The 14083-nt window shown below is 52.5% G+C and overlaps 1 protein-coding gene across 1 annotated transcript; it reads left to right on the top strand.

Annotated features, from left to right (window-relative positions):
- Positions 1-148: 148 nt before the first annotated feature.
- On the top strand, positions 149-13853 carry SAMD00019534_047360 (hypothetical protein; the record flags this gene model as incomplete). The annotated part of the gene is made up of 9 exons (XM_012900226.1): positions 149-182; positions 442-1023; positions 1082-1267; positions 1353-1868; positions 1951-2217; positions 2294-2551; positions 2638-12774; positions 12854-13744; positions 13837-13853. 9 exons carry the CDS (start codon positions 149-151, stop codon positions 13851-13853), a joined length of 12888 nt encoding a protein of 4295 aa, XP_012755680.1.
- Positions 13854-14083: the final 230 nt, after the last annotated feature.

Here is a 14083-nt window from a genome sequence, read left to right as displayed (position 1 = left end):
CATCACCATCACATCAAACAAGTATACTTACACTTATCCTTATTCATATCCATTCATACATTTATATCAATCAATCATACACTCGAGACCATCTTGCAGATATTGAGCGTCATCACAGCACATCGAGCGATGAAGACACACATACTGCATGGTAGTCATACCATGTTTGGTAGCAAACCAGGGTATATCAATATCCTATTGGTTATGTTATCTTTGTTATTATTATTACAACCTACTTATGGTAATGATCATCAAAATGCCGAACGACCGTTCGTTTAAACGAGTGATTGATTGATGTGGGGTGTTTGATTGATCAATCAAACACACACTCTTACTTTTGGAATATGATTGAAGACATACATGATATGATGATCACTCACTCACTCATTCAATCACTCAATCACTCAATCACTCAATCAATCACAATCATATAATAACTAGGTGCTCCATCAATATCTTCAATAACTCCGCCTTATGCCCCATTCAATGTGGACACGACCATAACGATACAGGGTAGTGGATTCATTCCACCTTCAATAGTGACGGTGGGTGGCGTCAGATGTCAACCTCAATCATTGTCAACGACAAGGATCATCTGTGCGCTGCAGTCCACATCGACACCGGGTGTCAAAACATTGACAGTGTCCGCGGCGCCATTCGGCTCAACGTCCACACAGTACATCCAGTACACCATGCCAACCATCCAGTTGTTGACGCCCAGTACGGTGGTGCGAGTCGATCCCCCACTGTTGACGATCAAGGGCAACAACTTCTACTCTGGTCTCTCCACGGTGACCATTGGCACGAAGGACTGTCCTGTGATCTCGACCACATCCACTCAGATCATCTGTGCCACCCAAGACGCGTCAGCCGATGGCATCAAGCCAGTCTTTGTCAGCAACGACGTCATCAACTCCAACCAAGTTGGTCTCCTCTTCCTCGAGCCCACCCCCGTCCTCTACTCCCTCCAGCCAACCAGTATCCCATTCAACATCGACTCCGTGATCACTCTCATTGGAACAAGTATGTATCATTCGCTCATTCATTCATCCCATAAACTAACATGTTGTGATCACTTCAGACTTCACCAAGACACCAATCTCTGTTGTGAACATCAATGGAGTTGACTGCCCAATTATCGATGGAACAGTCAACAGGACATACTTGGAGTGCACGGCACAGGCTGTCTCTGCGCCAGGAACCCAAAATGTACAAGTTGTCAATGTCAAACAGTACAAGTCCGCACTCCTCCCATTGACCTTCAAGAGTATGTACTATATTGAGGCTGGAACTATCCCATCCCCATCCCCTGACCCCTGACCCTTGACCCTGACCCCTGACCCCCAATACAGTGCCAACCCCATCAATCACATCGATCACACCCAACTCTGGCTTGATATACAATCGACTTAATACATTGAGTATCAGTGGAACTGGATTTGTCAATCCCAACTCGACGGTCACTGTTGCTGGTCAGTTCTGCTCAATGACATTCGTGAACTATACTTTGATCACATGTGATCTACCACCTCAGATCACAACCGGTCCCAAATTGGTCGTTGTAAACAATCCTACGACACCATCGTCCAATCAGGTCACGGTGACATTCGTCGCACCAACACCAGTGATCAACAATATCAGTCCAATGCCTATTATATACACTGTTGCGACCAATCTCACCATCACTGGACTCAACTTCATCCCTGGCATGTCCATACTTATGTCTGGCACCAACACATTCCCAGCCATCCTCGTTATGCCCAACACCATCATCTTTGCCGCACCTACCCGTACCTCCCAAGGCACGACCAACATTGTAGTACTCAACCAAGGTGTATCCTCCAACACCTTTGCACTCAACTACATACGTAAGTTATTTAGTCCCATCCTCACTGACTGGAACTATTCCGATCACACTTACTCACTCAATCAATCATCCAATCACCTTAGCACCAACTCCAACTGTGACATCTGTTACACCATCAAGTTTGGACTATACTAAGACTAACAATATAACAATCATTGGAACCAACTTTGTTTCGATTGCATTGACATCGGTCAAGTCTTCATTATCAGGTTGGTCATGCAGTGTCACAACAATGACTGCCACATCAATCATTTGTGTTGCGCCCACTCAATCAGCCAGCACCACCATGACCCTCATCATATACAATGAGAACAAGAACTCCAACTCTGCCGTCACCTTATCCTATGTCCGTATGTATCACTCATTCAATCATTCAATCACTCTCTCGATCAATCAATCTGACACAACTTGATCAAACATATCCAGCCCCAACACCAACGATCACAAACATCAATCCACCTGTTATGTTGTTGAATCAGAACTCTAGGATAACAATGACTGGTACAAAGTATATGACTGGTATCACAACAGTAAAGATTAATGGACAAGATTGTACTGCAGTACAAGTGGTCAGTACCACTCAGGTCTCTTGCCAGCCTCCAATATTCACCACCAGTGGCACCAAGCCCGTCATCGTCTACAACGAGAACCAAGCCTCAAATGAAATGCCCTTCAACTATGTTGGTATGTCTCATTCATCCATTCAATCAATCAATCAATCAATCATGTCTAACACACCCCATCACTGGAACTATCCCACCCCACCCTAGTCCCCGTGCCAACTATTGTCTCGGTCACTCCAAACACAGTGATATTCAATGAGGTCACCAAGGTTGTAGTGACTGGCAATAACTTTGTTAGTGGAGTAACTCAGGTGATGGTCGATGGTCGTGTTGCAGCTGTGACCGGCTACACATCCAGCCAGCTATTTGTGAATGTTCCAGCATTGACAACTACCGGTATCAAGCAACTTTATGTGATGAACGAGATGATTAAATCATCAAACTTGAACATTACATATGTTGCGCCAACCCCTACCATCACCAGCATCTATCCACCCAGTGTGACATTCACTCACATGACTCAGCTGACCATCAACGGTACCGGCTACGCCAGTGGTATGTCCTACGTGACCGTGGACGGCATCAACTGTACCGATGTCTATGTTGTGTCGGCCAACAGGATCACTTGTTACTCGCCCGTGCTCAAAACGTCCGGAAGCAAGACCGTGATGGTGATCAATGAGGACAAGACTGGCAGCATGCAGGAGACATATGTCGCTCCCGTCCCCTCGCTCACATCCGTGCAGCCACTGTCCACAACCTTCAACGCACCAGCCAAGCTCACTTTGACAGGCTGGGAGTTTGTCGGCTCGACCCAGGTCACAGTTGGGGCAGCATTATGTCCAATAAGTTTCCAGAACTACACCACGATCATTTGTCAGCCAGCCGCGTCGTCGACCACTGGTGCCAAGGACGTGGCCATCACAACCGAGGGATGGTCCGCCAACGTGTTGCAGGTGACATTTGCGCCACCAACACCCGTACTCACATCGGTCTATCCGTCGCGTTTGACCTACACCACCACAACCATTGTCACGATGTCTGGATCGGGCTTTGTCCCCGGCATGTCCTACGTGCAGATGTCCAACAACATCAATTGCACTGTCAACTTGGTCACCGCGTCCAGCATCCAGTTTGTGGCGCCCATATTCTCCCACTCAGGCACCGAGAACGTCACGGTTGTCAACGAGGGCGTGCGATCAAACGCGATGTTTGTGGTCTACAGCCCACCCGTGCCCGCCATCACAGCGATCAGTCCATCGACGCCCGTGATCAATCAGGACTTTGTGTTGCAGGTCAATGGAACCAACTTCTCCAACGGAATGTCCACGGTCAGGATCGACACGACACTCTGTCCAACGATCAGTGTGACGTCCACCTCGATCAGATGTACAGCCAGTGCCGTGTCGACTACCGGCTCGCGCGCGGTCACCGTCACCAACGATGGCACCGTGTCTAACACATTGTCGATCAACTTCATCCCGCCAACGCCCAACATCACCTCGCTCACACCATGGAGCGTCATTTACTTCAGTCCATCAAGCGTGACAATCAATGGTGCGAACTTCGTAACAAACATGTCCGTGGCCATGGTCGGCGCATTCAGTTGTCCAACCACCATTGTCAACTCGACCACACTCATCTTCACTCCTCCCATCGCCACCATACCATTCCAGCAACAAGTGACCGTACTCAATCAAAATGTATCGTCCAACTCTGTGTACCTGTCCTATGTCCCACCCCAGCCCTCGATCAGCTCGGTCCAGCCCGACGTCGTTCTGATCGATCAACCGACCCTGATCACCGTGTATGGCGCCAACTTCATGGCAGGCACCGGCTCGCGAGTGCTCATCGGTGGTGTGTACGCCACATACGTGTCTGGCACCTCGTCCTCGCTCATAGTCCAATCACCTGTGGTCTCGACATCATTTGGAAACAGATCAGTGAGCGTGTCTAATGATTACCTGTGGTCCAACGTCTGGATGATCAAGTACATCCCGGCCGCGCCCGTGATCACCTCCATCACCCCAGCGACCGCCATCGTCACGCAGTCCTCCCAAATGACGCTGACCGGCACAGGCTTCTACAACTGGCTTACGGTCGTCACGGTCGGCGCGATGAACTTCACCATCACATCGATCAACTCGACAAACATCATGTTCACGGCACCCATGCGTAGCTACTCTGGTGCGCAGACTATCTGGGTGGCCAACGATGTCTACAAGTCCAACAATGTGTCTTTTGAGTATGTGCCACCCACGCCATCAATCACATCGATCAGCCCGACCGTCGCCACATTCACGGAGACGACCACACTCGAGATAGATGGAAGTGGTTTCATCAATGGCATGTCGCAAGTGCGCATCAATGGAACGTATTGTCCAACGACCAGCGTGTCGCCAACGGTGATCTGGTGCAATGCCCCGCCCATGTCATCCACTGGCGTGCGACTTGTGATCGTGTCCAACGAGTACATCACGTCCAACTCCAAGGCCATCAGCTACATCGCCCCAGTGCCAGCCATCAACTCGCTCAACCCCTCAGTTATCATGTTCAATGACCCCGCCCCAGTCCTCACCGTGGCCGGATCAGGATTCGTGAGTGGCATGTCCTTGGTACTCGTTGGCGGCATCGTCTGCCCAATCACACAGTTTGTCAACAGTACTATGATGGTGTGTTTGGCGCCAGTCCGCTCATCCAGTGCCACACTCAATGTCACTGTCACCAACGAGGCCACCATGTCCAACGCCCAGCCACTGAACTACATTCCACCACTCGCCGGCATCACCTCAATCACACCATTGTCCGTGGTCTTTAGCGAGCCAGCCCAGGTCACCCTGGTCGGCTTTGCGTTTGTGCCAGGCGTGTCCACCGTCGTCATTGGCGGTATGGCAGCTCCAGTACTCGCGTCCAACTCCACATGGATGGTCGTCCAAACCCCTATGATCCCTTCGCTTGGACCCAAGATGGTCTTGCTCTACAACGAGTATATGTCGTCCAATAGCGTCGACCTGGTGTACATCGCACCCACACCATCAATCACATCGATTACGCCCACAACAGCAGTGTTCACTGAGTCCACCTCGATCACATTAACAGGCACTAACTTCTTTGGATGGCTGTCCGCGGTGACCAATGGCGCGACCAACTACACCATCGTCTCGATTACCAACACTACGATCGTGTTTACTGCACCATCTGTTCAATCAGCACTGGGCAACCAGGACCTGTATGTGATCAACGATGTCAAAGCCTCCAACCACGTGTCCTTTGCCTACATCGACCCGTCGCCAATCATCAACACCATCTCGCCCTCGACTGTCCTCATCAACACGTCAACATCAATCACATTGACAGGCTCAGGATTTGTTCAAGGCTTGACAGTCGTGTTCATTGGATCACAATCATGTGGCAACATCACGGTGATCAGCTCATCCATGTTGACATGTGTCGCTCCATCATTGAGCGTGCCACAACAAGTCTCTGTCACTGCCATCAATGGTGCCACAATGTCCATCGCCACTCAGTTGACCTATGTCTACCCCACGCCAACCCTCACCTCAGTCTCCCCGACTTCTGTCATCTACAGCCAGTCCGTGGAGGTGACCATCATCGGCACCAACTTCTACTCCAACATCACCTCGCTCCGCCTCGGCTCGACCAACACTGCCATCACCATCCCAATCACATCATTGACCGACACACAGCTGATCGCAACGATACCCGCGGTCAATGCTAGTGGCAGCGCGACACTCACAGTGAGCAATGGAGACCAGACATCCAATGGTTTGAAGTTTGATCACATCGCGCCAGTACCAGGATGTGTCGCACCCAATGGAGATCGCGTGAGCTGGTGGTTCGCCCGCAAGTTGCCATTCTCCCAAAGCTACATGTACTTGAGCTCAAGCTCGTCATCATTTGATTTGGAGGCATCGATATCCAACTCAAGCAGCTGTCTTGGCCGCACATTGATGCAGCTCGAGCAGAATGCACAGTACTCACAGACTGGATTCTTCATGTACAATGACCGCCCATGGTATGATGACCTGTCTGGCACTCAATCAAAGTCGATCAATGGTAAGAACAACGTGCACAATACACTCGGCAAGGGCTTTGCATCATTCCGCCTGGACACCAACCAGAGCGCAGGATTCCACATCGTCCACACCCTTGAGGGCTTCCCAGTGCCACTCACTGGTGACCTGGCCCTGTACAAGACGCCGGCCTCTCACCCCGACTCGTGGTTCCCCAACGACTACCATCTTCGCGTCAAACAAGACCAAGACCTGTCGTTCGGCCACTCATTCCTCTGCCACTCGTTCGCCAACGCATCAGAGTTGATCGCGTCCGTCCAAGCCACCTACCCCTTCATCTACAAGACCAACCTCCAGCCCATCCCCTCTGCCTTTGCCACCCTCGCCACACTACTCAGTGATCCCTCACCCAACGCCAACTCACTCACTAGCGTACCCAGTGGTGGCTCCGGCGTGATCTTGTCCGCAGGCTATCAATCTGATGTATGGACGCCACTCGGTGTCCCCTTGTCCATCACCCTGCCCGCCAAGTCAGTGATCATCCCCAACACCTACGCAATCACCGAGCAACGATTGACAACCGACTTTGCCACGACTCATGACGTGCCCATCGGCCTGCGTCAATGGCGTTCAGATATTGATCGCAGCAGGATTGGCTTCAAGGATAGCCTATTGTGTCTTGGTGCCTTCAACACCAAGTCGGTGGCAGGCGGTGGACTTGTTGCCTGTGTTCCAGGCGTCCCCTCTGCTGGCTCACTTATGCTCAAGGAGATGGCCTTCAGGTATATGTCGGACAACTGCACGTCTGGCGCATGCAACCAGACCAAGGTGATCGCACCAACCACCATCAGTGGCCGCGTTATTCTTGACACAACGCCTCGAAATGTCCCCCATCAGCGACTTCTCAAATCGACGACTACCCCTGGCGGATCGCCAACAAGTACTAGCGGCTTCGACGTCACGCCATACCAGGAAGCATTGGTCAACCCTTGGTTCGTGAACACCACGCTCTATGTGGCCGACCCCGGATGCACTGGCCCCTTCTGTGACACTACACCTGGCGCTATGACCATCCAGACTGACGCCCTTGGTCTCTTCACATACACTGGTAACTGGAACAACGCAAGCATCAAGCTGCAGCTCCACGATACGCACACTGACCTCAAGATTGTGGACACTGATGGCAAGCCCATTGAATACGAGATGGCGCAGGTCAATGGCACATTCCATCCCCTGTACACCTCTGACTCGGACGCCAACCTCTTGCTCCTTTTCAAGACCGTCCAGGAAGTGCTCGCCGCCGCCTCACAGGAATCATACATTGGCGTGCCAGCAGTTGCCGAACCCATGCCAGCAATGACTATCGTCGCGGACATGAACTCCCACATCGCATCAATCGTAAACAACAACAATGACCCCAATGCGTATTCGTTGGACTTCCGTAGACTATGCGTTGAGCTGGCTGTGCGAACTGCCGTGCTTGGATTCGTCGATGCCAACATGCCCCAGGCCGCGAATGTTGCCGTGCCCGTCTCGGCACAACTCGAACAGATCGTCGAGAACGAGCAGGTGGCTATGAAGGGCGCGTACATCAACATGCTCTCAATGGCATTGCGTGACACAGTCTTCCCCACCCTGCCCAAGAGCGAGGCCTCAGTTATCATTGGCATCGATGCCAATACCGCCACCACCTCGCGCACAGACATCGAGCACTTTACATCGACACGCACTCAACAGCGCAATGGACCCAAGTCCGAAGGCTGGATCACAGCATACTTGTGGGATCTGATTGATGAAGATGACGATGATTGCCAGGAGGAGTATTGCCAGCGCACTGCATACACTGATGGCAACTCGGACAACACAGTCGACTTGTCGACGATCAGCACGGTGGTTCGCGAGAATGGCTTCACCGATGTGTTGACCTTTACCAACAACTTGATTGCGAAGCTCGCAGCCTCGAACGAAACCAGCCCACTGACCACACAAGGAATCAAGGAGATCATGATATACAACCACATCTACAACTGCTCCGAGCGATGCGTTGACCTCCTCCCCGCAGCCTTGACCAACTCATCCTCGCTGGAGGCTGTCCTTCTGTCCTTGGGCATATGCCAAAGCACGATCAACTCGTCCTCGACAAACATGACCGCTACAGAGGTCATGGCCAGCCTATGGGTGTCATCAACATCCACCCCAACAGACTGGACACACAACCAGGCAATCCAATACCTCTTCTCAACACAGTTCAAGGAGTTGTTTATCAACACTCCATTGCTTCAGTCGCTGTTGCGTTTGGATGACCCTAACCTGTGCGAGTTCCTCATGGAAGACGGATACCCAATCACTCCACGCGGCATCCAGCTCATCACCAAGGTGCTCAACAACGCACTTGTGACAGCCACACTCGTTAACAAGTACAACCAACACTCGACATACTTTGTCCAAGACCAGGCGAGCACCGCTCAGGACGGACTGGCCATCGTAACATACCAAGGTCAACTCTGCGCGATCACCAAGACCAACCTGACCGTGTTCCAGCATGGTGCGGACATCCTCGCACTCTGTCCATCCGGCCCCATCGTCTCGTCTATCACCGGACTCTCTGGCCCCACCGTCTCCACAACCAATGTGATCACGGTCGCAGGTTGGAAGCTCAGCGAGCCAGGCGTGCAGGTCATTGTTGGACAGGACCCATCTTCGAGAACATGCCAGACTCAATCAGTTGTCGATCAATCTGATGGTAGTCAGGTGCTCACATGTGTAGTTGGCTCAGGTGTTGGAATAGTTCCAATCACATATTCAAACACGCTTAGTAACCTGCCTCAGGAGACTCCATTGTTGGATTACCAATTCGTCTATGATGCGCCAGTGATCCAATCAGTCACCACTAGCACATGGCCATTGCCAACGATTGGAGGTGGTCGTGTGACAATCGCCGGACACAACTTCGTCTCGTCCACCACGTCCGAAAGCGACATACTTGTCTCTGTCGACGACACCTTGTTCAGCGTGGACCGCGCCTACCAATACAGCTCGAATGAGTACCTTATCATCTCACCAAGCGGCACTGGCTACAACAAGGTTATCGCTGTCGAGGTCGCCGGCCAGTCAACTTTGACTCCCGGAGCCCAGCAACACTCGCTCAACTTCACCACGCCAGTCATCACGAGCGTGTCACTTACACGTTCGGCCACAGTCGGAGGCGACATCATGACTGTGTACGGATCATCATTTGGTCTGGCAGGCGAGGACAACAATGAGGTGATACAGGTAAACATTGGCGACACTCCATGCAGCATTTCTGAGCGTATTGACGACAATACCGCCACATGTGTCGTGCCCCCCGCCGCAGGCATAAGTCGCGTGGGCATCAGTGTGGACAAGCAATCATTCACAGACGGACCCGAATTCAAGTATGACCCGCCCATCATCTTCCAGGTCATCCAAGAGCCATTCAACACCTCTGCTGGCGGCTCATTCTGGATCATTGGACAAGACCTCGGACCCAAGGGTCTGCTCGTATTCAACGCCTCGATCGGTCTCCCCATCAACAACTTCACGACCGACGTGGTGTGCTTCGAAGAGGTGGACTGTTACTACAACAAGACATACGTGGACGACGATGGCGGGCTCATCCCCACCCCCACCGACCCCTACCACGAGGTGGATGAGGATGGCGTGGCGATCTTTGACCCATACGTCCTGATGAACACGTCATACCGCGAGACCGTGGACTTTGACTGCATCGTCTGCAGGATGTTGCCCGGCATTGGCAAGTCAATCTCAGTCAATGGATCAGTCTCCCAGCAGTCCTCCAACGTCTCGTCCGACGCCCTCACCTTCCAGCCACCCACTGTGCTGTCCATCTCGAAGAGCTCGGGAAGTTCAAACACCAGCAGCACTGATGGTGGAGACCAGGTTACCATCACAGGTTACAACTTTGCTCCAAATGAGTTGTTGGGCAATGACACGAACACAGCGCGATACGAGGGCAGCCTCGAGTACAGCAACGTGACACTGGGCCAACATTTGTTGAACAACATCACATTCACAAACTCAACATTAATCACTGGAGCCATCCCAGCTGGCATTGGCGCCAACATCACATACATGGTGTATATTGGTGGTCAGACCAATCAAACAAACATGTTGTCATTCAACATGTCCTACATGCCACCCAACATCACCTCACTTGCGTCAGGCAATATGAGCACAGATGGTGGACGACTGACGGTGTACGGCACCAACTTCATCCCAGCCAACGCCAACATCACAATCAACTCGACCACAAGCTACATGTTGATCAATGGAACACAGTGCGCGAACATTAGTTGGACGTCATCCGGCAACCTGTCATGCACAGTCGCTCCAGGCATTGGTGCCAACATGACCATCGACCTCTCGGTCGGCACACAGCACTCTTTGCACAACGACAGCGACATCACATTCTCGTACGCGCCACCCAACATCACAACCGTTCCACAAGCACCCACAGACGGCGATGCGACCATCACCATGATTGGAACCAACTTTGTTCCAAACGCAGTCGACCCTGGCACGCGCTCAAACGTGTCGATCGCCAACACACTCTGTCCAGACGTACAGTGGATTAGCTCCACCCAGGTTGCATGCCGTCCTCGCGCAGGCATTGGCAAGAACCTGACTCTCGACATAGTTATCGGCGGCCAGCGTCCACAGACATCAAGTTTGTTCTCATACTTGGCGCCATCAGTCTCCAATGTGTCCTCGTGTGGCACACCAGGCGGCCAGATCACATTCACTGGTACCAACTTTGTGCCACAGGGCGTCTCCCCAGCAGACTCCAACGTCACCATCGGCGACTCAACTACGGCAGCCACCACACAATGGATCGACTCCAAGTCGCTTGTGTCACAGGCTCCCGCAGGCATTGGCAAGAACATCACAATCACATTGATTGTGGGCAATCAGACAACTGATCGCGATAATGTCACCTACTCATACACCGCGCCAACTATCACCTCGGCACCCAAATCATCGACAGACGGTGACACCATTACAATCCAAGGAACCAACTTTGTGCCAAGTGGCGTCGACCCTGGATCAAACTCCAACGTCACCATCAACAACTCGTCATGTACCTCTGTTTCATGGATTGACGACACTCATGTCTCGTGCAAGGCGCCAGCTGGCATCGGCAAGGACCTGAGCATGGCAGTGGTGGTGGGCGATCAGGCCAACACAGACGACATTACCTTCACCTACAAGGCACCAGCCGTGTCCAAGGTCACCAAGAGTGACACCAAGGGCACTTCGATCACATTGTCCGGATACAACTTTGTGCCCAACAATGTCGAGGCCAAGGACTCGAGCGTGAAGATCAAAGATGACGAGGTGGATGCGACTTGGAAGGACTCCAACACGATCGTGGCCCAGGCTCCCAAGGGCATTGGCAAGGACATCTCAATCAAGCTCGTGGTTGGCGACCAGGCCACCGAGCGCGACAACGTCACCTACTCATACAATGCACCAAAGGTGTCCAGCGTGCCCAAGTCCGCGACTGATGGTGAGGTCATCACAATAGTTGGCACCAACTTTGTACCAAGTGGAGTGGACGCTGATGACTCGAGCCTAACAATCAACGGCGACTCATGCGACTCTGTCTCGTGGATTGACGACACTCACGTTTCATGTTCGATCGCCCCTGGCATTGGACGCGACTTGTCCCTCAGCCTCGTTGTCGGCGACCAAGAGAACACAGACGACAACACATTCTCATACAATGCACCGACCATCTCAAGTGTCTCAGACAGCGACACCAAGGGATCGTCAATCACATTGACTGGCACCAACTTTGTGCCCGCCGGTGTCTCACCCGCAGACTCCAACATCACCATCAACAACCAGGATTGTGAGACCATCGACTGGATCAGCTCCACTCAGATCACATGTACCGCGCCATCGGGCGTGGGCGCTGACGTGGACTTGGTGGTATTCATTGGCAACCAATCAGTGTCGTCAACGATCAAGTACTCCAAGCCCGTGGTCGACTCCAACTCTTATTCGGCACCAACCAAGGGCGACAAGTGGATAACGATCACTGGTGACAACTTTGTGCCAGCAGACTGGGCTGATGAGGTCAACCAAGCAGGCAGCGACTCATCCAACAACACCGTATCCATTGGCGATAATGAATGTGATGAGATCACATGGAGTGACTACAACCAAGTACTCTGCAAGGTACCCAAGGGTACTGGCGCCAACAAGAACGTCCAAGTCACAGTCGGCACTCAATCATCAGACTCCAACGACTACTTCTCATACGATGGTATGTTGTTGTTTGGAATCATTCCACTCACATTATCATGATCACATACTAACCCTCACTCACCCAATCAATCAATCAGCACCATCTGTATCCAGCATCTCACCAGAGAAGGGCAGGATGAGCAGGAACACTCTGGTCACGATCACTGGAAAGAACTTTGGTGATAGTCCATCAGTCAAGATTGGCTCGGGTGACTGCTCGGGTGTGAGCGTGATCCCTGGATCGGGCGACGACGAACGATTGACATGCAGCACTCCAACCTCGTCAGAGGAGGGCGACGTCGATGTCCAGGTGGAGGTCGACGGCCAGCAATCATCAGACAGCGTGTCATTTGAATATTATGGTGCGCCAAAGATTGACTCGATCTCACCAAGCTCCGGATCAATCGATGGTCGTTTCTCGATAACGATCAGCGGCAAGAACTTGGAGGAGGACGACAATGAGCCATCTGTCAACTTCAACGTGGACGATGTCTCTGTGGACTCACACTCAAGTGATCAGATCGTGTTCACTGCACCATCCGGTGGAGGCCAGAACATCCCATTGTTCGTGACCCTGGGCGACCAGATCAGTGACATCAACACTGACTTCTCGTATGACGGACCGTCAATTGACTCGATCAGTCCAAGCGAGGGCAACAAGGACAACCCCACCCAGATCATGATCTCGGGTAGCAACCTGGGTCTGTCGGACGAGTCGCCAGAGATTGACGTCGGCGGCGAGGAGTGCTCCAACATCATCGTCTACTCATCTTCAAGCGTCGGATGCACTGTGGAGCCCAGCGAGGAGGAGGGCGAGAAGACCGTCACGCTCACATTCTACTTCCAGACTGCAACCGGCACCTTCAAGCACGAGGAGGAGGACAGCAGCAGCAGTGACAGCTCTGACAGCTCCGACAGCAGCAACAGTGACAGCAACAGCGACAGCAACAGCAACAGCCAGGACAGCAACAGCCACGAGGACAGCAACAGTATGAGTCATGAGGACCCAAGTGAGGAGCATGACACCACCGAGTCAACGTCCACAACATCATCCACATCAACTTCATCATCCTCGCAACAGACTACGGGCGGTGGTGATATTGGTGGCGCAGCCGGACCAGGCGGCGCAGGAGTTGTTGGAGGCGGCGCTGGCGCAGGCGGCGGCGGTGGCGGTGCAGGTGCAGGCGCAGTGATTGCAATCTTGGGTGGCGTAGTTTCAACTCACCATGGTAGCAGCCACGGCAGTGGAGGCGGTAATGGCGGCGGCGGAAGCGGCGGCGGCGGCGGCGATGATGATGATGGCGGAAATGGTGGCGATGGCGGTGGCG

This window comes from Acytostelium subglobosum (genome assembly GCF_000787575.1).
Source record: "Acytostelium subglobosum LB1 DNA, scaffold: scaffold8, whole genome shotgun sequence".
Lineage (NCBI taxonomy): Eukaryota > Evosea > Eumycetozoa > Acytosteliales > Acytosteliaceae > Acytostelium > Acytostelium subglobosum.
The sequence above is the reverse complement of the archived record's forward strand: the minus strand, read 5'-3'. Positions and strand labels throughout refer to the sequence as shown.